At 42.4% G+C, this 26,856-nt stretch overlaps 2 protein-coding genes across 5 annotated transcripts in view; one reads left to right on the top strand and one right to left on the bottom strand.

Annotated features, from left to right (window-relative positions):
- The window catches only part of SRPRA (SRP receptor subunit alpha), a 6,516-nt gene extending 4,444 nt beyond the window's left edge, over positions 1-2,072 (top strand). Inside the window, exons 12-14 of the mRNA XM_040255832.1 lie at positions 475-638; positions 723-821; positions 985-2,072. Of these exons, the coding sequence (XP_040111766.1) occupies positions 475-638; positions 723-821; positions 985-1,113 (392 nt within the window). The 3' untranslated portion in view covers positions 1,114-2,072. The remainder of the gene's footprint in view (positions 1-474; positions 639-722; positions 822-984) is intronic.
- Positions 2,073-2,330: 258 nt separating this feature from the next.
- The window catches only part of FAM118B (family with sequence similarity 118 member B), a 48,347-nt gene continuing 23,821 nt past the window's right edge, over positions 2,331-26,856 (bottom strand). For 2 of the 4 annotated variants that reach the window (XM_040255833.1, XM_040255834.1), the window contains exons 2-8: positions 25,979-26,071; positions 21,976-22,228; positions 12,558-12,785; positions 9,772-9,900; positions 7,933-8,218; positions 3,090-3,149; positions 2,331-2,840 (exon numbers count right to left, since the gene is read on the bottom strand). In XM_040255833.1, the coding sequence (XP_040111767.1) occupies positions 2,827-2,840; positions 3,090-3,149; positions 7,933-8,218; positions 9,772-9,900; positions 12,558-12,785; positions 21,976-22,228; positions 25,979-26,064 (1,056 nt within the window). In that variant the 5' untranslated portion in view covers positions 26,065-26,071 and the 3' untranslated portion in view covers positions 2,331-2,826. The remainder of the gene's footprint in view (positions 2,841-3,089; positions 3,150-7,932; positions 8,219-9,771; positions 9,901-12,557; positions 12,786-21,975; positions 22,229-25,978; positions 26,072-26,856) is intronic. The other 2 variants (XM_040255835.1, XM_040255836.1) reach the window with 1 other exon arrangement.

Below are 26,856 nucleotides of genomic sequence, written 5' to 3'. Positions count from 1 at the left end.
TTTGGTCACCTTTATCCTCCTGCTAGGGCTTCCCAGGTTTGGTCACCTTTATCCTCCTGCTAGGGCTTCCCAGGTGTGGCTCGGTGGTAAAGAATCTGCCTGCCAACGCAGGAGACATGAGATGCAGGTTCCAGCCCTGGGTCGGGAAGATCCCCTGCAGGAGGAAATGCAACCCGCTCCAGTATTCTTGCCTGGGGAATTCATGGACGGAGGATCCTGGCGGGCTACAGTCCACTGAGTGCAGAGTCAGGCACACCAAGTGTACACACACACACCTGCCTGCTCTCCTTTCCCTAAATATGTTTAATGACAGAGTGTGGAAATTGTTTCTTACATTACCTTGTAACTTGATTCAGAACCTAAGGAAATAAACAGGCAGACTTTTAATAGGGCCAGTTTAGGACCTTTTGAGAGGAAGCTGGAAGTGAGTTTAACAGTCCAAGAGTTTTGAGTTGACCACTTTTTTCTTTCTAGCACGTAACCAAGGCTTTGATGTGGTGCTGGTGGACACAGCTGGCCGCATGCAAGACAACGCTCCCCTGATGACTGCCCTGGCCAAGCTCATCACTGTCAACACACCCGACCTAGTGCTGTTTGTGGGGGAGGCCTTAGTAGGCAACGAGGCCGTGGACCAGCTGGTGAGGGCTCGGGCCTGGTTCTCTTCCCAACCTCAGCTCTGGCCAGTTAGGTATGTTATGTTCATATCATATTTCTTCTTTCAGGTCAAGTTCAACAGAGCCTTGGCTGACCATTCTATGGCCCAGACACCTCGGCTCATTGATGGCATCGTCCTTACCAAATTTGATACCATTGATGACAAGGTAAACATGGACGACACGGGGCAAAGTGGGACCAGGAGGGGGAATGGCTGTCCTTCACAGGGGAGTGGAGGCTCTAAGGGCACATGGGTTCCAGAGCCTCCTGTTGCTGAGGGAGTGAAAAGGCAGGGTCCAGAGATGACTGGGTATCCTGTCTCTGCTTCAGGTGGGAGCTGCAATTTCTATGACCTACATCACAAGCAAACCCATCGTCTTCGTGGGCACTGGCCAGACCTACTGTGACCTACGCAGTCTAAACGCCAAGGCTGTGGTGGCTGCCCTCATGAAGGCTTAATATGGCTCTTGCCTGATACCAAATCACCGCTTCCCCCAAAGTCCCTATCCCTGTATCAAGAATGTGCTTTAGAGTATGTGAGCAACTTGTCTTCAGTGTAGTTCAAAGGCAGAGTGGGGGCGGTTCCGGGGCCTGCAGCCCCTCCTAACCCCACTCTCTGTTCAGCCCAGCCTCCACCTGCAAGGAGGGCCTAATCATGTTACAGTCACTGCCCACTACCCATCCCTGCCCCACCCCCGTGCTATTCCCCCTTCCTAATCCAGCATCCCTCCCTCTGCCTACAGACTCGGTCTCATTACAGCTTTGACCAACAGTTAGTAGATCCAACACCAGAGCTCTGCTAGTGTGGTCACGGGGACGTCCAAGCATCGTCCCCCGCTCCATTAGAGAAGAGGCTTGAGAGCTTGCTCTGGGTCTCGATGGCCCCTCTCCGTAGGATACACAGCGTTCAGGTCTGCAGGGCCAGGATAACACCCCCACACTGTGGCAGTGTATGGCCTCTTCGTAATTGCTGCTAATTCAATGATCCCTTCCCCCTTTCCCCAAAGCCTCAGCGAGGCCAGAGTGATGCGTTACAGATGAGTGAGAGGGGTCCCCGCCTCCCACAGAAGTAAAAGGAGCCGTGCTGCAGTGTTGCATTGGGCTTCTCAGCCTCCAAGACCTCCTCCCACTTCCAGAATCCACATGTAACTTTGCATGTTCCCCTTCCCGGGAGAAAACCAACTGTCAGAAGGGGTACATGTTGCCCCCTCTGCCTTCTGCTCCCGAGCGGATCCTGGCTCCTCATCCTCCTCTACAGTGCCTGGTAGACAAGTGCTACGTTGAAGAATACAGACCTTGTTAAGACTTGTCCTGTAGCTTGGTATTACAGATGTGCTATTAGTGCAATAAGGTGAAGGCTGTCTGCCCAGAGAAATACATAATTTATATGAGAAAATAAATTTCATAAGTAAATTGCCTTTTAGGTCTTGGAGTCATTTTACAAAGGATTCAAAACTAAAATCCTACAGCACACTAACTAGAGTTTCTAGGGTACATGGCACAAAGGGAGACGGGGATTGAAAATGTTGAGGAATCAGGTGAAAATCAGTGCTTGTCCCAAGAATGAGATCACCTTCCCCACAGGGTACAAGAATAGAACTTTTAAAATTTAAATTCGGCCTGTACCTTTGCAGGTCAGGAGTTTTCTAAAGTGACTCAAAGTAGAGCTGGGGCCCTGGGAAGTAAATGAAGAAGCTTTTAATATTACAGCTCAATTATGTAAAATACTGTACACTGTAAAAGGCCTAGAAAACTAGAGCTTCAAGTCATATTTTAAAAAAGCCATTAAGCTTAATTGAAAAACCAAGTATAGAGTACAAAACTGCCACAAGGGCCACGGCGAACCTGTGGCATCGGGAGCCCAAGTCCTCTGCAGCCACAGTCGGTGGAAACGTCCTGTTGACCTGCTGTGTGGACACAGCCTGTTCAGCCTGAGGTGGGGTGGGGGCTCCATTTGGGCCCCTTGTCACTTGGGTATTGAACTGGAACAGGCTGCAGAGGAACGAGCGGGCATGAAGGATTAAGTTGGACATCTCCGCTAACCCCCAGCTTTCAGCCTCTGGGCATTGGTACTTCCTAGGAGCTGCTTCGGGTTCTTGTAAGTTCACTTGTGAAACACTCCACAGTAGGCCCTGACAGCTTGATCTAATGGTGGCGGTGCCTCTAGCCCTCTCAGGTACTATGGTCTGCAGAGAGAAAAAAGATGGTAAGTGAAGTTTCACAGGTCAGGTTTATCCACCTAAAGCTGCAGAAACTGAAGTCAAGCTTAACCCTTCAGAGGACAAGACACCAAATACTAGGAGACCTGTGAATGGACTTGGTAGGGAAATCCAGACTCTACAGGTAGAAGAGCCAAGTCATTTTTCTCCAAGATCTTAACTGAGCTCTGGGAAAACGTTTTCTGCTGACAAATGGTAGAATAGGAAACAGAATACCTCTTATTTCACTGTGTGCTGTAGACGAGCCATTCAGCTGGCCTTCTCTCACGATCCCTGCTGAACAGAACACACATAAGTATCAGACAATATGACTGAACAGCTAAAACAGCAACAGGAAAGCAGCCAACTAAAGGGAGGTGAAAAAATAAAGGGAGGTGAAAGCATATGGTCTGACCAAGGATGGAATTATTTCTAACACACAGCTAGGCAGGGGCATAACCAGGTTAGTCTTCACACTGTTGTACTAGATGACAGGGAAGCACTGAGGTCCCTGAGTGCACTAACACTCCTTGTGCAAAAACAAGTGTGTCCCTAACTAGTCCAGAAGGCCAAGTGTAGGTAAATAAAACTACTCCAGTCGGGGAGGACAGGAAGCAGCATGCAAGCGGGCAAATTCAACCAAGCAGAAGAGGGACTAGTAGCTGAGCTAACACCCCCAGAATGGGCTTAGAGCCTTGCTGTCTGATATAGTGCCACTGGCCACATGTGCTGTTTAGTTCTAAATTAAAACCTGTGTTCCTCAGGGACTTCCCTGGAGGTCCAGTGGTTAGGACTCTGCACTTTCACTGCGGGGGGTGGGTTCGATCTCTGGCTGGGGAACTGAGATTCCACAAGCGGCATGGTGTGGCCAAAAAGGGAAAAAGGCTGTTCCTCAGTCACACTTAACTACACTTCAAAACTCAATGGCTGCATGTGGCTTGTGGTTACAGTACTGGACAGAGATGATAGAATACTTCAGGCAGCGCAGAAAATTTCTGCTGGACAGCACTGTAATAAATAATGTGTAGGAAGAAGCTTAAAACTGAATACACGGGACAAAAGGACAGACAGAAACACAGACAGCTGGAGTGAAAATAAACGAGAGACGGCGCTCAAACACACGAATTGGGACTCCCCTCTTGGAAAACACTAGAGCAGTATTTTATCAGCCATAAAATGTTACCTCTGACCTAGTAATTATACTGAGAATCCAGCCTATGGAAATTACTGGCAAAAGGAAAAACTCCAGGGATGAAGATGTGTTCACTGCAACAGTGCTTTTCCTAGTGAATTATTAAAGAATTACCTTCTTTTCCCCATTACTTGATTTTCCTGAAATAAATGTACTTGGAGCGTACAGAATCTTTCAACCTAAATCATTTTCACTATGCAAAAGTTTGGACACAGCACAGTGCCTGGTACAGAGCAAGAGCTCAGGGTTATAAAACAACAGCAGTGAAAGACCTCTGACCTCTCATTGGTATTGATCTATAGACTCAAAAAATAACTGTGGATAGAGGGTAAATTTGACTTGAAGTGCTTTTAACCTAAAACTGCTCTGCTAGATTTCAGATCACAAACTTCAGCTGACCATTGTAATGAAAGCCCCTGGCCACACGGAAAATCCTTGATGTTTAACAATTCACAATACCCTAATGAGTGGTACGGAGAAGGCAATGGCAACCCACTCCAGTACTCTTGCCTGGAAAATCCCATGGATGGAGGAGCCTGGTGGGCTGCAGTCCATGGGGTCCTTAGGAGTTGGAAACGACTGAGTGACTTCATTTTCACTTTTCACTTTCATGCACTGGAGAAGGAAATGGCGACCCACTCCAGTGTTCTTGCCTGGAGAATCCCAGGGACGGGGGAGCCTGGTGGGCTGCCGTCTATGGGGTTGCAGAGTCGGACATGACTGAAGCAACCTAGCAGCAGGAACAATGAGTGGTAACTTCATGGGGAGTCGCTCTGCTAGGAAGCCCAGGCAGCTAAGGACAGTCTGTGCAGCTTCACAATACTTCTGATGACTTGTCAATAAAAGATTTAGTGTAGGAAGAGCTGTCTGGCGGGATTTTGTTCTCTTCCACGTTAGCATCTTCCCTGGCTAGAAGATCTCCAGAACACAGATCAAAAGAACAAAGTGTATACTCCTTGCCCAGTGGAAAAGCCTACTGAGAGTCCCACCTATGGGCAAACAGTAGAAGATCTGGAATATTGCAGGACAGCAAAAAACATCACCAAGAAAGATCAGCAAACTGCTTTCACAAAAAAGATAAATTGGAAAAATTCCTTTTTTAAGGGTTTTTTAAAGTCTTCTGTGACAAGGGTAGACTTAGTTTTCAAAACGTTTAGTTATGGTGATGCCTTTTACAAATCTTGTTCCATCAAAACAGAACCATGGGTAATCACAGTTTGTGGAATGTCTCATCACAGGAGAATCCCATTGCACAGAACAAGTTTTCTCTATATTAAAGTACCCATCCTTTAAAAGGCCCCTAAGATGCATTCAGATTGACCATGAAAATGCATATTAGCAAATAACTTTTCAAGAACATATTCTACGTAACAGCAGCCAAGTTTCTTTGGAACTGTGCTGAGTCAGAATGGGCATACCTTGGGGCCCGGCTTTATTTAAACTAAGGTTTTAAAAAGCATTCTCCGATTTAGCTATACCAAAAAGTTTTGCATTTGGTAGGCTGATTGGAAGCTTGCCTGGAGCCATTAGTAAATGGAAACTTTTAACCGCATTTGGCTTTCTGGTTAGAACTGAGAGGTAAAATGTCAAGTGAATAGTACCCCTAACTTGACTGTAATGCCACCACAACAGTTTCCACATAATATTTTTGCAGCAGTTTTTTTTTTTCTGTTTATAAAGACAAAGCAAAATTGTAAAAAATAGGATTTTCATATTTTATAACATAGGAAAAAATATTTTTAAAAAAAAAAACATTAACTCCTACTGCATAGAGATAACCAGTTAATTTTCTAAGCATCATGCCAGGCATTTCTCTATGTTATTTAGTTGCTCAGTCATGTCCAACTCTTTGCAACCCCATGGACTGTAGCCTGCCAGGTGCCTCTGTCCATGGGATCTCCCAGGCAAGGATACTGGAGTGGGTTGCTATTTCCTCCTCCAGGGGATCTTCATAACCCAAGGGTAGAACCAGCATCTTCTGCATTGGCAGGTGGATTCTTTACGGCACCAGAGAAGCCATAAAGCACACCAAACAAAAACAGAAAGCATCTACAATCTTGTATGCCAGGGAAGTGGAGAAGTGAAGTGAAGTCGCTCAGTCATGTCCGACTCTTTGCGACCCCATGGGCTGCAGCCTACTACGCTCCTCTGTCCATGCGATTTTCCAGGCAAGAGTACTGGAGTGGGTTGCCATTTCCTTCTCCAGAGGATCTTCCTGACCCAGGCATCGAACCCAGGTCTTCCACACTGTAGGCAGACGCTTTACCATCTGTATGCTAGGGACTGGGATATAAAAATGTATTTTACAACCTGCATTTTATTTTTTCCACTCAAAATATTATATCTCCGACATTATTTTGGGCAGTAAAAGCCTTTTTTATTTTATGGCTTCATATGTATTTAATATTTCATCAATTAATAAATGGTGTATTTAAAGAAACACCTATTTTCTGGAACATTTTAGGCTGCTTCCAATTTTTGCCATTTATCTACAACCCTGACTACATCCCCACACCTGTATCTTTGTGCAACTGTGTCTAAGTGTCCAGTGATCTCCTTTAGGAGAAATTTCTAACATAGATTTTATCGAAAGGGATTTCTGGGTCAAAGGTTTTAAAATTTTGAACATATTCCAAATTTACCCTTCAGAAAAGCTGTACTAACTTTACCTTCCCACCAAAATTGCACAAATATATTTTTTTCCTCACAGCCTTAGCCAAAAGGGAGTTACCATTCTTCCCTATTTTTCAAATCTAAACTCTTTCTTTTTAAAAATTTATTATTTTTGGGGGGGAGAAATATCAATAACCTCAGATATACAGATGACACCACCCTTATGGCAGAAAGTGAAGAAGAATCAAAGAATCTTGATGAAAGTGAAAGAGGAGAGTGAAAAAGTTGGCTTAAAGCTCAACATTCGAAAACTAAGATCACAGCATCTTGTCCCATCACTTCATGGCAAATAGATGGGGAAACAGTAGAAACAGTGGCTATTTTGGGGGGCTCCAAAATCACTGCACATGGTGATTGCAGCCATGAAATTAAAAGATGCTTACTCCTTGGAAGAAAAGTTATGACCAACCTAGATAGCATATTCAAAAGCAGAGACATTACTTTGTCAACAAAGGTCCATCTAGTCAAGGGTATGGTTTTTCCAGTGGTCATGTATGAATGTGAGAGTTGGACTATAAAGAAAGCTGAGCACAGAAGAATTGATGCTTTTGAACTGTGGTGTTGGAGAAGACTCTTGAGAGTCCCTCGGACTGCAAGGAGATCCAACCAGTCCATCCTAAAGGACATCAGTACTGGGTGTTCATTGGAAGGACTGATGTTGAAGCTGAAACGCCAATACTTTGGCCACCTGATGTCAAGAGCTGACTCATTTGAAAAGACCCTGATGTTGGGAAAGATTGAAGGCAGGAGGAGAAGGGGATGAGATGGTTGGATAGCATCATCGAATCAACGGGTAAACTCCAGGAGTTGGTGATGGACAGGGAGGCCTGGCGTGCTGCAGTCCATGGGATCGCAGAGTCAGACACGACTGAGCGACAGAACTGAACTGTCCTGGGTCTTTGTTGCAGTGCACAGGCTCCAGGCTTAGTTGCCCCTCAGCATGTGGGATCTTAGTTCTCTGACCAGGCATCGAACCCACATCCCCTGCACTGGAAGGTGCATTCTTAACCACTGGACTACCAGAGAAGTCCCTGAAATCTACATTTCAATGGCATTTAACCAATTAGTCTAACCTGAAAATTAACCATGATCTCCCTTCATCATCTGGTTAGGATTATATTCTGCATCTTGGTGATGACCTGACCCACCACACACACATAACAGGCTGAAGAACAGCTGCCCTCCGACCCCTCTTAGTCTCCAAACACAACTTACCTGACCTTCCTCTCGTGGAGATCTCACATGTCAGTCGTTTGAAATATTCTGGAAGGTCAGCATAGTCATTTCCATAGGAGATGACCTTAATCCCTTTGTCCAGCATGTTTTCCCGAAGCTTCTTGAATTCATCCACATCTCCTCTCCGAACTAGCATGAAATGTTCTAAGTCAGATTTATGCTTGATGGCCTCCAGAAAGAGGGCTTGGAAAGTGGTGTCATCCACAGTCCAGCCACAGCCCAGGAAAAGGAACGACTTGTTTTCATAGAGTTTCTGAATCTCTCTCTGGTAGGGAGAAAAACAACATGTAAATCACACTGTGAAGACAGGTCCAAAACAGAAGAATCAACGGGGCCGCAACTGCTCATTGAGCAGACTGTGGTGACCAGTGAACCGGGATCAAGAGCCAGAGGACAGACCCTCCCCTGAAGGAGTACAACCTTCTCACTGTCTACTGCTGTAACTTGATGACTGTTCTCAAACTGTGTCTTTACCTGGCATTCTCCTGTACGGGTCTACATCGTACAGTTTATTTTTCAGATCTGTGTGCCCAGAGGCCATTAAGGCAATCAGTAGTCTTCAATGTATTTTACTCTTTCTGTTTTCTTGACCATATCTGCTTTTTCTGCTTTACAGACTGGGCCATGAATAACCAGAGAATCCCATCACCAGAGCTGCTCAAAGAAAGCCTGACCCTCAGAACACTAATGAACATGTGTATACACTTTTAAGACATTTTTTAAAGATTGGTTTGATATGGACCATTTTTAAAGTCTTTTATTGAATTTGTTACAACATTGTTTCATTTTATGTTTTGGTTTTTTGGCCACAAGGCATGTGGGATTTTAGGTCCTGGACCAGGGATCCAACCTGAGCCCCTGCATTGGATGGCCAAGGCCTAACCACTGAACTGCCAGGGAAGTCCCTGTGTGTATACATTTATACATACGTGTATGTACATATATGTCGCACACACTACATATGTATAAAGTATTAGAAATGATTTTGCTTAAGGGATCACTCAGTGTTAGTTAAAGATAAAAGCTGTAACAGATGTCAGGGAAAGAACGAGTGACAAAAAGTCCCCTTGTGCTTTAAAAAACATCACATTTTCTTGGTCTTTTTTCACGAAGCCTCCATTTTATTACCCTATTCAAAATAAAAAATTTTTTTTCCAGTGATCAATAAGTAAGTATGATGAGTCAATACAAAGCCACGACCATTTATATAAAAACTCTTTACTCTAGTAGTAACTGGTCAGTGAAAAACTGCACAAATTAGTCTTGGCATAGAGAGAGGGTTACTAATACCATGTATGTGTGTCTGTGAGTGCTCAGTTGCTCAACTGTGCCAGACTCTTTGTGAACCCAGCCAGGCTCCTCTGTCCATGGGATTTCCCAGGCAAGAATTACTGGAGTGGGTTGCCATTTTCTTCTCCAGGGGATTTTCCCGACCCAGGGACTGAACCCATGTCTCCTGTGTTCCTTGCACTGGCAGGCAGATTCTTTACCACTGTGTCACCTGGGAAGATAATACCATGTATACCAAATAACAAATACAAATATATATTCTTTGTATGTGAAGATGCTGCCAGTAACAGTGCCAACTGCTGGCTGTCAATCAAGAACAAAATAAAACCACAGGGCCTAACACCTGAAGAGATGTCTGACATTTCCCAAGGTGGCACACATGTCCACAAGCTAAGAAGCACAGAAAAGAACGCTTGGCCTTCCAATGTTAACTGATGAAGAGAAACTGTTAACCCTGGAAGCTCAGTGGTGTGTTCAGAAGACTCCTAGGAAGGCTTTCCCAAGAGCAGCTAGGCCAGCACCACTTACCATAACTTCAGTATTCCTGAGCACATTTTGATAACCAGCTGGGTGAAGGACAATGCCACTCGGGTTGGTGTAGACCCCATGGATGTGTAGGACGCTCAGCTTCCGCTTCTCCTGAGCCCACTCAAGGACCTGCACAACATAAACACAGCTTAACCAGGAGGGCAGGGCTGAGCACCTGCTTCAAGGTCCCAATGGGCAAGACAGTCTTTTGAGGACCAGGCTTCTGACACAACTCTCCAGCTTCATGATATCACAGGGCAAGAATGCGGCCACTCGATGTGGCCTTCGTACTTCAGGCATGACTGTTAGGAATGATGGCAAGTCTGGTTATTTCTTTTGCAAAGAAACAATTGAAAGTCAGAATCTGCCATCATCAGCAGAAACCATACGGGCTCTTTCCACTGGCGATACACGTGACAGCCAAAGACGGCCTTTCAGTACGGACCCGCAAGACGTCCAGCCTTGTAGCGACTCCCTGGTCTAGTCCCCTTTCACATTTACCCCAGGCTCAGCCATACGGCTGGCTTTAGAAAACGGGGCATACGCAAACAGGAGAAGAAACTTGGAAAACGTTGGCACAATGCGCCTTCTTCCTCTTTTGCTGCTTTTGGAACCCAGCTTCCATGTGAAGAAGTCTGACGGCCCAGCCAACAGCCCGCACCAACAGACACGCACAAGCGAGGTTATCTCACACCACCCAGTCTGGCCACCAGAGGACCACAGTCATGTCAGTAGCCTGCAAAACCAGCAGAATGGCCCAGCGGAACCCATGAGCCCAGCTCAGGTGTCAACTTCACATTGTCATGGGCAAATAAAGTGTTGTTTCAAACCACAAAGTTTTCAGGGTGATTTCTTGTGCAGCAATTGATAAGTAGTAAAAGAATCACGTCAGTCACCTGTGAGTTACCTAAGAGGCCACCAAGGAAGAATGACCACTTAGATGCCAATGGTAAGGACCAACCAGGTCCCATGGTTTCCATTTTCCCAAGGATTTGAGACAGTATAAATTTGTTTTTATAACATTCTAGAGAAATAAGGTATGGATTAGGGAAAAAGGAGGCACAGAGATTTAGAATCATAAGTATTACTAGGCTCTGATTACCAGTCAGTGGCTTTAACCCTTTAACTTCAATACTGCCCCTAATGTGGACTAACTACAAAAGCAAATCTTGAGACTCCGGGATGAAAATGAGAAGGAAAATTTCAAGTCTGATAGATATACTTAACTTTATTTTTTGGCTGCACCTCGCAGCATGTGGGATCTTACCAGGGATTGAACCTACACTCTCTGTGATGAAAGCGTGGGTTCTTAACCACTTGACCACCAGGGAAGTCCAGGAAATCCTTAAGAAAGACCCTTATGTGTCTGATGCTGGTCACGATCTTCAGAGATTATGTCAGAAACAGGATGGAAGTTGTTTCTTGACATTCATTTTAAAATTTCATTCAACTGTTTATTCATTGACAAAATATCTACTAACCACCTACTAGTATGTGCCAGTACTTTCTTACGCACCAGGGTAAGAAGGGCTGACGTGGTCCCTGTCCAAATAGAGGTGCTATTCCTCTAGGGCAGACAACAACCCAAGATGAAAATGGAAAGTTACGACACGTACTCCATTGAAAAAACTGAATCCAAAAATAAAGGTGGGTCCCTTTTAAATCAGGGTGGTCAGAGAAGACCTCTCGGAGGAAGTGATTCACAAGTGGAGTCTTACAGGTGAAGAAGGAGCAGGCCGTACAAAGCATGGAGGCAGCAGGAGGAAAACACTCCAGCCAGACAAAATCAGTCTTCACAGCACCGTTTCTCTGAATTGGATTTCCTTTTACAACCTGACTTCAAGGCCAGCAAAACCACAAAACTGGTATTACAGCCCCTGCTCTGGCCAGGGCAGTGCTATGACGATGAGTGCCAGTGGGGGAAATCATTGGTTTGTCCCAACTCTACTTAGATGGGCTCTAAGTGGGACACAAAGGCAGCTTCCCAGGAAAACAAAGTATACAAGTAAAATTACACAAACTGCAGGGCAGGACAAGTGAGACCCAGTGGAGATTCATAATCTTTTTTTTTTTTTTCCCCTCCCCTTCAATCATTAAATCTCGGACATCTTTTTATGGCAATGAAAACATTTTCCCTTTCATGGCTTCGGTGTATTTCATCAGTCAATTTAATGGTGTCATCTACAGACTCTCCTATTGGTGCTAGATTTCCGACTGCAAGCCCTAGCGACCACTGTAGTACCAGCCTTCGCTCATTCGAGGACAGAGGTGGGCATCTGTAATTTCATTACTATAAGAGATGACTCAGGTATAGTACGGGCTACATAAAAAATGTCTGCTGCGGTGTCCTTTAAATATTAACCTCATCCAGCTGTCACCTGGCCTGAAACTTGATTGTCAGACATCAGAAAGTAGTTTTTGTACATTTCCAACAGATGCCATGAAGAATCTGTCCTAACAGAGAAACTAAATCAATACCACACCCACCTGATATTATCAGATGTTAACAATTTAGATCTTACAGTTCAAGTGGCTTCCTATCATCCTGCTTTAAAATTGGGTGAAACTGTCCAAACTCACAGAGCTGAACACTTTTAAGATCTGTGCTCTTTACTGTACACTGACTTAATCTGAAAAAGCAACAATCCAACCAGGGATAAGAGTCTCCCTCTCTACCTTTCTATGAATAGAGTGTTATACAACATCCCAGCCAGAAAATAGTTGTTTCTGATGAGGAGTCAATCTGCTGGCCGGAAGACGAGACAAGCTAGGCCTTTCCTGTTTACCTTCTTCTCATCGGTAAGGTCAAGGGATTCCAGCTGTTTGCCCTGGTCTGCCGCATACAGTTCCAGGAGATTGTCAAAGTTTGTAGTTAACACCAGGGCTCCGTTTTCCATCAGGTGGAGAACTGACTGAAGTAGCTGCTTTCCAGAATCTTCCATCTTTGACTCCAAGTCATCAAATACTTCGTATAAACAGTCCTTGAAAAATGTGGACCGGACATTACTAGTACGCTGGGGAGGGGTATAAAAGGGAAAAGTTAGTTCTAGGCATTTTGGTAGGTCATTTGTTTTCATTAAATAATAGCAACTTTTTGACAAGTACTTTGCACTTAAAGGTAAAATACTTGTCTCCCTTACAGGGTGGATAGGGTATGTGCCAAGTGCCAACACAGTACTCAGTCCGTATCAAGTGACCCAGCCTATTACATCATATGCAAAGCAGCATACTCTGTAAATAGGCATATTTATGAATGAAGACAGTGGGCACGGCTAGGAGAGGTGACTGTTAAGAGACTAGAAGAAAGTGGAGGAAGAAAACAGAGCACCAACCACCCTTTAAACAGGCCTCAGGTCAGAAGACAACGCTTTCTGTTAAACTTTCCTTTTCCAGGAAATAAACACTAGACAGCTCTTCTAACATGTCTTTTTCTAATCCCAGGTGCTTTTTACAGATGCTGATGGATAAAGGACAAGTGGTTTAGCTTCTCCGTGCCTGTTTTACCCTAGTATAATCCAGCAACTTGTTTACAAGTCTTCCAGGAAGAATACTTATTATATAATAAAAGGTTTCCAAAAACCTGCATTTTGCAACTGGTAAAAATACCAAACACTAATCAGTTCTGAACACACTCCCTATTTTTTAACATATGGTTCATTTAAATAACTGCTTTCCCAGCTTTGTTTTGAATACATGTAAAATCTCTAAGGACTAGTGAGGAAACAGAATATCAATCTCAACTGAGAAGTTGGCTTTCTAACTTAAAAGACCAAGCAATCCCTGGGACGAAAGGAATCTGAAACAGGGAAGTAGCTATGTAATGTGCTATAATAAATATCTGATCTGTATCTTATTCCTGCAACACCATTCCTTAGATAATATCTAAGCAGAGAATCAGTTCTTAAAGGCCCCATTATTCCCCGTTCAAACTCCAAGTAACTGCAGCTAGCTGCTAGATAGCAGACAGCAATAATCTTTCTGTTAATCCTCAAAGCAGCCCCTTACCTTCCTAGTTTCACCTGTATACCATCCTAACAGCACTGTGCTCCAATAAAGATCTGGTTCCACGGAACCAGGTACACAGATTCATAAAACATACTTCAATTTGCCAAATGTACCTCCTATTTTTCAAAGTGTTTTATAAAAATCACCCATTTGTTCATTATATCTGCCAAATAAAGGGTGAATTACTTGCGCAGGAGAAACACGAGAACGCAGAAGGGAAGCCTGCCTCTGCTGGTGCTAATGCAGCTGGGAGTCCATCCGGTCCTGCTGATCACCGTTCTGACCCTGTTGTCAGTGGCTCAGCCACTTTCCAGGGCTAACTGGATGGCAGAGCCCACAATTTATGCGGCTAAGGATGTGGGTCACAGTTTTCAACTTTTGCTCATTCTGTTATATCGTGGCATAAATTATTACACCACATATTAGCAGCCCATGAACAACCAACGGGGGACTCTAATACTTACTCAGAATTAATGACCTGATTGGAAATAAACTCTAGTTACTGAATTTTACTAAGTACAAGGGGAAGTGAAAGCATTAGTCGCTCAGTCGTGTCTGACTCTGGGACCCCATGGTCTGAAGCCTGCTAGGCTTCTCTGTCCATGGAATTCTCCAGGCAATAACACTGGAGTGGGTAGCCATTCCCTTCTCCAGGGGATCGAATGTGGATCTCCTGCATTGCAGGCGGATTCTTTACTGTCTGAACCACCAGGGAAGTCCCAAGTCAACTACTAAAGAATGTCATGCAGTTTTCTCAATTTGTTATAAAAAAAAATCAATGCCCCTTTAATGTCTATCAAAATTACAATCCATTTAGCCTACAATCTTGCAATCTCATTTCTGGGAATATATCCCACAGATGTAATGACAATCAAATAAAATGATTTCTGTAACTTTATCACTGCTCTGTTATCTGGGACAGTAAAAGACTGGAAACCAGCCAAGAATCCATATACAGGAAACTGGTACGGAAAGACCCAGGACACAATGTTAGCTAAGACAGACAAGTGCAGATCAGCATGTCTAGAGTGCTACCTGCTGACATGGCGGTGGAAGCAGTGAGGTAAGAATAAATGTATTTGCTTGTTTTCACAGAAAGAAACACTGGAACGATACTTGAGACAGTGGTGACCCACAGGAGGCAAGTTTGGGGAAAGGAGGTGGACAAAGCTGTGGACTGCGAGTGAGAAGCCATAATGGCTGTTAAATCTTTTTCGTCATTTTGATTTCTGCAATGTGTGTAAACAGTACCCATTCAGAAAACCAAATTATGTTTAAAAATAAACAATACAGTGACTTTAAGAATTGCCTTGTTGCCTCTTATACCTTCATTTTGTACTCTGATGTACACACACACACACACACACCCCACCCACCCCCCACCCCAAGGTAATCCAGCATCATCAATTTAATCATTATACAAACAGACAGAAACACCTGGATATGCAATCAGGTAAGCATGGGCGTGGATATACTTCCTTGCTTCTAAGAAAAGAAATACAAAAGGTTAAAGCCTGGAAAGAAAAATCATGAGTCACATATTTTAGCTGACTGTGTTTGGGACCTCCTTCTTTTGGTTATTACATTTTGCATCTCAACACAGAGGGGAAGGAGAGCAGCTACTGGAGCAGCACCAAGTCCCTCAGACTCAGAGTGAATCGCTTCTCTCTTCAAATAGGTGACCCTGGAACTCAACTTCCCAACAGTTGCCTCTCTAAGTAAAGACAAAGGAATGAAAACAAATAAGGAGGTTCCGTGGTCAAAAGTAAACGCTGAACTCCCACACACGTTTATGGACATTTTCTCACTCATTTAAAACAGTGGACCGCGTCCAAGGTTGCTTCATTTCCTCCTACCCTGTAACTCTCATCCTTCCAATCCCAGACATAGTAAAAAACAACACAAAAAGATTATTAACATTTACTGTGCATTATACTATGTACCAGACACTTCACATACAGAAAATGTTCTCACGTATTTTTCAAGTGGGATAAGTAACATCATTCCAGTTTTACAGGAGCAAAAATAGATTCTGAGACATTAAACGATGTGCCCAGGATCCTGGTGCCTTTAAATGACAGTCTTTCTGCTCCTGAAATCCAAGGTCTTTGCAATGTCATGTCCCTACCATAAGAAACTGGCTCAGTGGATGGGCCTTTTTGCCTTGTCATATACTATTGTTTGTTAAGATTCTTAAAAAAACAAACAAAAAATACCCTCCAAAATCGAAAAAAGGACATTTTCAAAGACACACAAAAGTAAAAAAAAAAAAAGAGAGAGAGAATACACCTCTCCCGTAACCATCATCTGATTTAAACAATCATCACCCATGGCCAATCCTGCTTAACCTAAACTCCCCTCACCATAACCCTAGCCCCCTTCACTGAAATTTTTCCAAGCATCATATCATTCAGATACTTCACAGTTTCCTAAAAGATAAGGATTCCTGCTGACATAAAAAAAGTCTGCAATACCACTATCGCAACTTAAAAAATGCAATAATACCAATTCCTAAGTAGCAAGTACTCAGTGTTTATATTTCCCCAGATGCGTATATGTGAGTTTCTTACATATCTCCTATTGGATTGGTTTTCAAGATGCGGCCCATTGATACTGTGGATCCCTAAGATTCCTTAAGAGGTCTGCAAAGTCAAAATTTTTTTCATAACAATATGAAGGCGATACTTGTCTTTTAAAAGTATGTTGGTATTTGCATTGATGGTACAAAAGCAATGAGCTTCCCCTGTGGCTCAACTGGTAAAGAATCCACCTGCAATGCAGGAAACCTGGGTTCAATCCCTGGGCTGGGAAGATTCCCTGGAGAAGGGAAATACCCACTCCAGTATTCTGGCCTGGAGAATTCGATGGACTGTATAGTCCATGGAGTCACAGAGTCAGATACAACTGAGCGACTTTCACTTTCACAAAAGCAATGAAAGGAAGACCTGCTGGTATCTTGGTGTGACTCAGGACTCATGGAACCCAGCTTGCTAGTTATCAGTGTTCTTCACTACCAAAGACTTACTGTAAGAGAAGAATGCCAGTTTCACTTAAGAACACCCTTAATAAAGCAGTAAACATTATTAGTGGTATTAAACGTGGACCTTGGAGTACATGTCCTCCTAATATTCTGTGTAAAGAACAAGAAGTACACACGAAGCACTTCTGCAGACTGGAGTCTGATGTGGGTCTTGAGGCAACTATTTTGAGTTTTAAGCTGAACTAGCCACCTTTTGTCATCAAATCTCATTTTTACTTAAAAGAATGACTGGCAGACAAACTATGATTATTCAGATTTGAGTATTCTGACCATTTTTGCAAAAATAAATGAAGTGAGCCTGTCATTTCCAGGAGAAACAACCCAATGATTGCTGCCATTGCTGCCAAAGATAAAAGCTGAGTTTTCCAGCAAGAATCAGGTTTCTAGAAAATGTTTACCTGCCACCACGAGCATGACAGCTTCCAAATACCTTTGTGATAGGACTGGCAGTGATTTTAAAGGATGCATTTTTTTTTTGAAATGGGTCAAATTCTAGAATAAGAAGATTCTTCTAAATGCAAGATGGATCATGGACCCTAACACATCAGAGTAAGGGAAGTTCAGATTCTATATCACCACTAACATGGCTATAATCTGACTTTCAGATTCTTTATGGCTATTAATCTCCAGGAAGCCATCACTTACATTTTGGTGTAGTATCAACAATGAATATCTATAGTTATCCAAAAAGAGTATTAAAATACTTTCCTCTTTTCCAAGTGTGTACCTGTGAGACCTCACTTTTTTCACAGTTATACCAAAACCCCACAAACACACTGAACTGACTACATTAAGCAGATGTGAGGGTCTGTTTTCTATTAGGCCAAACACTGAAGAGATTTGCAAAATGTGAAACAATACCACTCTCCTCACTAATTTATTATTCTTTTTCACTAATTTATTTTTGTTTTGAAAAATATAGTTGTGTTTCATAAACATTTATGTTAGCATATAACAGCTTTATTATTATTTTTAAGAGAATTTACTATTTTTTCCATTTCTCAGTTTTAATTTCTGATAGTGAATATGAAAGAGATATAACCCAGTGAAAGAAAAGCTGTTTTGAGATTCTCAATAATTTTTAGGAGTATACCAGGGTCTTGAGACCAAAAAGTTTGATACTTGCTGTTCTGTTGGAACTGACAATTACACTTTAAGGTGAGTAATAAATCTCCATCCAGAGATAATCAGTGAGTCCAGTTTGTTACTTGGTTAGTATATATTGACACTGACTTTAAGTTCTCTCATTACTTTTAATCATAACTAACCCAACTAACAAGGTCATGCTTTCTACTCTCTGGAGACCATTCCAACAGGCAAGTGGCATGGCAGACAAGTCCATGCCTCCGAGTCTTCCTGGACTAATACATAATACAGCATTCTTTGTCCTCATGAGCTCTTCCTTTTCCCCCTAGAAAGACAACACTTTTACTGTTATCTACTTAATTTTTATTGGGAGGACAGCTGCTTTGCAATGCTGTGTTAGTTCCTATGGATAGTAAAGTCAATCAGTTATATATACACACATATGCCCTCTTTCTTGGGATTTCCTTCCTATTTAGGGCTTTCCAGGTGGCTCAGACAGTCAAGAATCTGCCTGCAATGCAAGAGACCCAGGTTCCATCTCTGGGTTGGGACAATCCTCTGGAGAAGGAAATGGCAATCCACTCCAGTATTCTTGCCTGGAGAATCCCAAGGACAGAGGAGCCAGGCGGGCCACAGTCTCTGGGGTCGCAAAGAGTCAGGCATGACTAAGCGACTAACCCTTCACTTCACTTAGGTCACTACAGAGCACTGAGTAGGGTTCTCTCAGCTACACAACAGGTTCTGACATACTTCTTTAATACTTTTCCCTTATATTTGGGGGCTATATAATTTTTAATTACTGTTTTATACAAGTTCGTATTTTTTTGAGCATTAAAAAAATATGTATGCTTTCTTCTCTCTCAAGTGCACTTGTCAGGCATTAACACAGTCACTCTCACTTTCATTGACTAGTGTTCAAATCATAATTTTCTCATCCTTTTACCTTCAACGGCTCTATGGAGATACAGTTCACATAACGTACAATTCACTTATTTGAAGTGCACAGCTGAGTGGTTATCTGTAGATCCAAAAATATGTGCAACTGTCACCACAGTCCTTTTTTTTTTTTTGGCCATATATCATGTGGCTTGTGGGATTCTCAGTTCCCCATCAGGGACTGAACCCAGCTGCAGCAGTGAAAGCCCGAAACCCTAATCACCAGGCTACCAGGAAACTCTCTACCACAGTCAATCTTAGAAAATCTTCACCATCTCAAGAAGAAAGCTGTACCCTGGAACGCTCGCCTCCTGCCCACCAAGCCCTGCTACTGCTAAACCACCGGTCCTAAACCACTACTAAGCTGCTTTCTGCTCTTACAAATTTCCCTAGTCTAGACACTTCATGTGATTGCAATCTTCTAATACATGGTCTTCTGTGACTGCCTTCCACTCAGCATAATATTTTAAAGGTTCATTCACATTGCACCATGTATCAGTCATTTGATTCCTTTTTACTAGCAAGTAATATTCCACTGCGTAAATGTCACATTTTGTTTGACAGCTGATGGACAGGTACACTATTTTCACCTTTTGTCCATTATGAATAATGCTATAAACATTTGTTTATAAGTTTTTTATATGGACAGATGCTTTCATTTCTCTATGTGTGTGTATGCAAACAGAACCACTGGGTCACAGGACAACTCTGTATTTATTTGAGAAGTGGCCAGTTTCCCACCTTGTCTGTACAGTTTCACAATCCCAGCAATGAGGGTTCCAATTTCTCCACAGCCTTGCCACCACTTACTATCTGACTCTGATTCTAGCTATCCCAGGCATGAAGAGGTATCCGACATGGTTTTTTTTCGCTGCACTGGGTCTCCACTGAGGCACACAGGGGCTTCTCTAGTTGGGATGCGAGGGCTTAGCCGCCCCATGGCACGTGGGATCTTAGTACCCTGACCAGGGATTGAACCCACGTCCCCTGCATTGGAAGGTGGATTCTTAACCACTGGACCATGTCACAGAAGCCCCTGACATGATTTTTGATCTGTGTTTTTCCAGTGACTAATGATGTCAAGCATCTTTTCATGTACTTATTGGCTATTTGTATCTCTTCCTTGAAGAAATGTCTATTCAAATCCTTTGCCATTTAAAAACTAATTTTAAATGCCAGACAGGGTGTGGAGAAAAGGGAGCCTTCCCACACTGTTGGTAGAAACTTAAATTGGGACAGCCACTATGGAAAACAGTATGGAGGTTCCTTAAACAGAGCTACCATGTGATCCAGCCATCCTACTCCTGGGTATGCATCTGGAGAAAACTCTAACTCAAAAAACTACACACACCTCCATGTTCACAGTGGCACAATTTACAACAGTCCAGACATGGAAGCCACCTAAATGTCTACTGACAGATGAATGGGTAAAGGAGATACAGTATATACATACAATGGAATACTATCCAGCCATAAAAAAGAACGAAATAATGTCATTTGCAGCAACATGGATGTAGAGATCATCATACTAAGTAAGTCAGACTGACTTAGGCAAATATCATACAATAAAGACAAATATCACATAGGAGAAAGACAAATATATGACAACACAGAGGCAATCTACAAAATTATACAAACGAATTTATTTATAAAACAGAAACAGACCCACAGGCATAGAAAACAAACTTACTGTTATGGGAGTTTGGCATTATCAGGTACAAGTTACTACATATAAGACAGATAAACAAGGTCCTACTGTATAGGAGAGGGAACTATATTCAATATTCTTAAAATAAACTATAATGGAAAAGAATATGAAAAAGAATATGTGTACAACTGAATCATTTTGTTATACACCAGAAACTGTATAGAACACTGTAAATTGTATTTAAAAAATTGGATTATTTGCATTATTAAGTTCTCTATATATTCTGATACCACACTGTTACCAGACACATGAATTGTTTACATCATCTCCCGTTCTGGGGGCTGTCTTCTCACCTTCCGGATAATGCTTGGTGAGCCTAATAGCTTTCATAACTTTGACAAAGTGCAGTTTAACCTAATTTTTCTTTTGTTTCTTAGGCTTTTGGTGTCGCAATTAAAAACTACTGCCAGATCCAAGGTCAGGAAGCTTTAAAACTATGTTTTCTTCTAAAAGTTTTATATCTTTTAGCTCTTAACATTTAGGTCTTTAATCCACTGAGTTAATTTTTGTATATGGTATGAGGCAGAGGTACCAGGAACTCTTAAAAGTCTATTAATTTTTTTATACTGTTCCAGGTTAGTAACATTTTATCCCAATTAAGGACAATGAAATGAAAAGAGGAAGTAACAGGCCCTAAGTTTCTGAATGAGTCAGGAACTAGGAGGGAATTGCTTTTAAATACCTTTCAGGCTAACAGCTGATGACACTTCTTTTCTACAGGCCCTAGGGCGGAGGGGCAAAAAGCAGCGGTGATAACTGACTTGGAGTTCAGAGTTATATTTGTTTCCAAGGTGCACTTAATCTACTAAGCTTTAAAACATGCTTTGGCTACTCTATTATACCCAAATATATCTTAAGTGAATCCTGATTCTTAAACATTTTTAAAACAAAGCAAGACAAGAAGGCCCTTATATCATTCAGGAACTGATTTCCAGCTCAGTTTGACAAAACATGACTCTCTCGATCTCTCTCTCTCTCTCTCTCTCTCTATATATATATATATATATATATAATGAATGAATGGCTGCCTTTAAAAGAAACATTAAAAACTGGCATGGCTTTATCCACAAAACAAGAACTATCTCTAATCTTTCTGAGGTTCTCTAAAAGACATGGATGCTAGGGAACATAGCTTTTATAGTAGTGAGTATAACTACTACTACAGAAAAAGTAAATTTAAAACAGCAGTAATGGGACAGTGGCCTCACTTTGTATATATAAAGGCTTCAACAACATTATCATTACCACTCCCATCCCCACACTGAAATGGGGTCAAGGTAACTACCCTAATCAGGTCCATGGACAGACATTTTGGAGAAGAGCCAAATGTTATACAAATCTACAAAACAGAAACGAACATCCTTATTGCATTTAGCACGCATGTCTTGTTTTAGGGAAGATCAAATACCAAGGCATACAGAGTACTCACAGGAGAGAGTTTCTGGATGAGGTCATGAGCAACATGGACGAGGTTCTTGTCTTCATGGAGACATTTCTGAAATTTTTTGCTCTCCTCATCTTCTAGAAGATCAAAATCTATGGCTGCATCCAGTAAGGCCTGAATCAACCCCTTCCAGGATTTCAGGGCTGGGACCTGGGGTGCAACCGCAGCACTGATGCCTGTTCCAATCACCAGCACGAGCTCCCGAGGCTTCTTAGTTTTCAGGCTTGGGAGCAGCTTCCTGAAAGGGTCAAACAAACGAAGACTGGGAACACTCAGCAGACACAAGGCACAGAGCAAGGCCATCTTAAACCACGGTTTTCAGCTCCACTCTTGCAGCCGCAAAGATGACAAGCACAGGTCTAACGCCTTTACAAAGCAGACTGAGCAAAAAGACCAGAGTACTGTGCCAGTGTTTGCTGAAAAACAGAGTAAAAATCCTACTGTGGGAATCCTAAAGAGCCTGATGAGATCAATCTTCTCTTTCGTAATCCTCACAACCTAAGAAAACCCACTAACATTAGGAAAAGGTCTGATTATCACAGCTCAGCTGAGTTCTGATAAGTAAACTATATTTTAAATCAACATGCATTTCAAAAAGACATGTTTGATTTGGACTCCAGAGAGAAAAGAACCCTCTCCAACATAAAATTCCTACCGTTGAGAAATGTAAAACAGGAGACAAAAGAAAAGCCAACACAAATCTAAGCCCCAAATTTGAGAACGTTAAGATGAAAATGGGCATGACTAAAGTGAAGCGTGAGATAGTCAAATATGGGAACAAAGTTGCCTTTGGTTTTGTTCTAGACATCCTCAGGCAAAAAATGAAGTAGAGGCCAGCAGAATTCTGAAAACACAAGAGCCTTGCAGACCTAAATAAGAAAAGAACTATTCAACGGGCATGATGCAAGGTGGGAAACATTCCTTTCTTCCCGTGATAAGCGCTGCGTCCAGTCCTGGCTTCTGTGTGAGACAGCAAGGGTGCGAGCGTTTGTGTTTTGTTTCTCCACGCCCCTTCATCCTGAAACTGTATCATTAATAAAACCTGGGTGAAATATGTTTATGCACTTTAGTTTTTGCTGATGGCATGTGTTTTCTTAAGAAATTGCCCTTCTCAGCCTTTTGTCCACATAATGAAATGAACAGAAAAAGGATTTGTAGGCTGGCGTTAATGCAAGAGAGGAGCAGGGCTTTTAGCCTTAAGAAACCTGGTTTTCTACCTCTAGAACTGTCTTCCCTGCTCCCAACTTGATGAAAAACTCATCAAGCACCACACACAGTGGAGTCCTTGACTGCAAAAGCTTTGTCTGTTGGGGAAGACTGATAATGGAGGTTAGAAGCAAACAATGAAAAGTGCGCTTCAAGTTCAAGGGGATCATGGAGGTGAAGCAGGCACAAACATACTTAAGACAACTTCTAGAAGGATTTGTAAGAACTGCACAGAGTAGTTAACTCTGGGGATTGGGGGCAACAAGGACTTCTGCTTTGAACTTGAATGTGCTGTACTGTTTGAATTCTTTACCTCACACATTACAGATTTGAGGTATGATTTTTCCATATTTAAGATTTCCAGTTACAACGGGAAAATTTAACAGTTGTTTCATTTTCAGCTCTTCCTAAAACACTAAATAACAGTAATTTTTAAAGAAGGCATACGTTCATAAAAAGTCAAATAGGAGAAGATAACGGAAAGAGGAAAAGTAGGCAAACCAGGTCAACAGAGCTTAGGAGCTGCCAAGAGCCGAGCCCCTGGGTAGGAGCTTGGGGACGTTCAGGTAGAACATCAGAAGGCAGAGGGTCAATTCACTGCAAGGCTGTGCCAGACGCGGTTAGAACCCTAGGAAGGGAGGCCTATCTTCTAGGGAGGTTTGGCCAGAGGCTTCTGTGTCTGAGAACACAGCCCAGCTTGACGAGGTGGCTGTGGAAATTCTGTACGAGAAATACGAGACCTTCCCTTGCCCTCCCCTCCTAAAGGAAGACTGCCAGGCGTGGGCAGGCAACCTCAGACCTGTACCCCAGCCCCCCTGGGTCAGGAGACAGAGGAGTCCCCTTTGGAGAAAAATGACCCACATGAGAGAAAAGACCCATAGCGGCCTGCCAGCGACCAAGCCCCTCACCACAGCCCTCCAATTGGCTTTTTAGTGTTTTCTCTTAAACAGGAGCAGAAAAACAAGGGTCGTCTTCCCTTGAACAAACTCCCAGCATGCGAGTTACATCCAAACAAGCCAGCAGATAGAGAGGAACTTGGGGAAAACAAAGGAGAACACAGGAAAGAGAAGAAAAACTGAAAAGGAAACAGGGATATTCTCACAAAGGTTTTTTAAAAAAATGGCATCAGTGAAACAGAACAGGATGCCATAAAAAAAAGAAAAAAAGAAAAAAAAACTGCGCAAACAAAAAGATTTCTTAGAAATTAAAAATGTAACAGAAATAAAAATTCATAAGGTGGGAGATACAACTGAGAAAATCTTTGAGAAAGCGGACTGATGAAAGCAAAAGTGACAGAAAACTGTAAGAAAATTAGAGCCTTATCCAGAAGGTCCAGCGTCTAAATACCCAGAGTCCTACCAAGACGGAAAACAGAAAAGAACTATAAAGGAAATTATCAAATAAGTAACACAGGAAAATGTCTCTGACGTGAAATCACCAGTAGTCTGCTTAAAAGAGCTACCTGATAGCCAGACTCACATGAAGATACAGTGCTGTGAAATTTCAGACTACTGAGAAAAAAACCACCATCCTTATGAGCGTCTAATCAGAAAAGAAAAAGAGGTCATATGTTACAAAGGACTGGGAATTAGATCAGAGTGGCTGTTTTGGCAGGAACACTTAGATGTTAGCAGAGGATGGACAACGATCTCACAACTCTAAGGAAAATGATTTTGTACCTAAAGTTTTCTACTCAGCCAAATCATCAAATCAATGTTAAGAGTACAGTTAGACACTGTCAAATGTCTCCCCAAACTTTTTCCCTCTCAAGTCTTAATAAAGAAGCTGATGAGACATTTTTCAGCAAAATGAAGGCATACACTGAAAAGGACGATCCAGGAAACAGAGTATCCAACACAGGAGAGATGTGAAAGGAATTCTCAGGGTGATGGGAAAGGAAATGGCAGAGAGCTGCAAGGCGGCAGGCCGGGAACACAGCTGTCAGAGGGAAGAGTCCACAGATCCATTTTAAGCTAGTACGTCCCTGGCGTGGGCCGGTGGATTAGGAGGTTTACTCTCTGTCACAGTCTGAGTTTAAATTAACAGGCTCAAAGAAAACAAAGCAAGCCAAAAAAAAAAAAGGAAATTCTTAATAAACAAGAGGGAAAAAACGGACAAGAAATGTAATCATCACATATGAGGCTCAGCTATGAACACTATTTATACAGTCATACGATGTAAATATCAAACTGAAAATTGTGATATAAAACATATGAGGAGGTTGTGGGGAGAGGCTTTGGGTGGGTGGGTGGGTGGGTGTGTGTGTGTGTGTGTGTGTGTGACTTTGGGGTGTGGGTGGGTGGGTGGCTTTGGGGTGTGGGTGTGTGGCTTTGGGGTGTGTGGGTGTGGGTGTGTTGGGAGCTATGAGGGGAGGATTCATGATAGCAAACCTAATCCTTATTTTCCATAATTTGAAATAGATAAAACCAAAAACTAAAAAAAAAAAAAAAAAAGGCAGTAAACACAGAGTACTAAAAATCTGGAAGCAAACATTAGAAGAAACAGACAAAGCTGAAAGTGATTAGCTCCAAGGAGGGCTGAGGCACTACAAGCCTTGAAGAACTGACTTAAAATCATATACATTTCTGACCTTGATAAAAATAAAAATTAAATGCAAAATAAAAACAGTCTGACTTTTATACGAAGGCTGGTATTTTCTTTTTTTCTTTTTGAAGGCCAGTGTTAGTGAAGCCAACTGGGATGTAGGGCAAGTTCATTGTTTCTCATCAGCTGCCACCAAAGGTGATTTGCTCTGCTTCTCGGACTTCTTTCGCTTGTTTACCTGGGTTTCTTGGTGGGGGGTGCGCCATCACTGAAGAATCCCAAAATCTTGTCTATATCCGAGGCCTGGCTCCCTGTGGAAGCCATCCAGTTTCTAAAATAGATTAAACACCATGGACCACAATTAGATGTGTAAAGTACATTATTCAAAAGAGCACATGCATTAAATAGTTTTTAATAAGCTATACATCCTGAAATCGATTTAGAGGGATAACTGGCTTAACAGAAACTCATTAATCAATGAGGGTCCCAAACTTATGGGATTAAATTCATCCAAAAGAAAGTGACCTTGAAATCAGGGTTCTGAACTCTATACTGTTATCTGACATACACAGCTAAATATGTGTTCTGAAGGCTCCCCACACTCCCCCACCCCGCTTCAAAAACAAACAGAACAGAACCAGAGCGTCGTCAGCTCACGTCAGTCGGCCATCACTTTGTGGGGCCTAAGAAATACCTGTTATTCTACCTTGAGACAGGTCTGGGGAAGACATGGGAAAACCCATGGGTGATTGTGCCACACACCCCATATTAAGATCCTTTACTATCACCTAAAGAAATCATTGGATCAAGAATAGGATAATCAACACTAATTTGCTGACTGCTGGACATTCCTTGTCTCTGAACAACTGGTTCCTCACGGCGGGGAAGCATGACTCTCAAGCTAAGCATATGCTTACTCTCTTTCCTTAACAACAGTTCTATAAACATCTGTAATCTGGACAAAGTACATTCACATAAAAAATTGAGAAAGGCAACTTGAGAAAGATGAGGGAAGTAATTTAATGTTTATTAAATTAAGTCCAATGATTAATTCAGCTACTAAATCAGAGTTTTAACAAACTCTATAATAATGCTTACCACGTGCCAAACACAATT

Source organism: Oryx dammah, unplaced genomic scaffold, assembly GCF_014754425.2.
Source record: "Oryx dammah isolate SB20612 unplaced genomic scaffold, SCBI_Odam_1.1 HiC_scaffold_15, whole genome shotgun sequence".
In the NCBI taxonomy this organism is placed as follows: Eukaryota; Metazoa; Chordata; class Mammalia; order Artiodactyla; family Bovidae; genus Oryx; species Oryx dammah.
The sequence above is the reverse complement of the archived record's forward strand: the minus strand, read 5'-3'. Positions and strand labels throughout refer to the sequence as shown.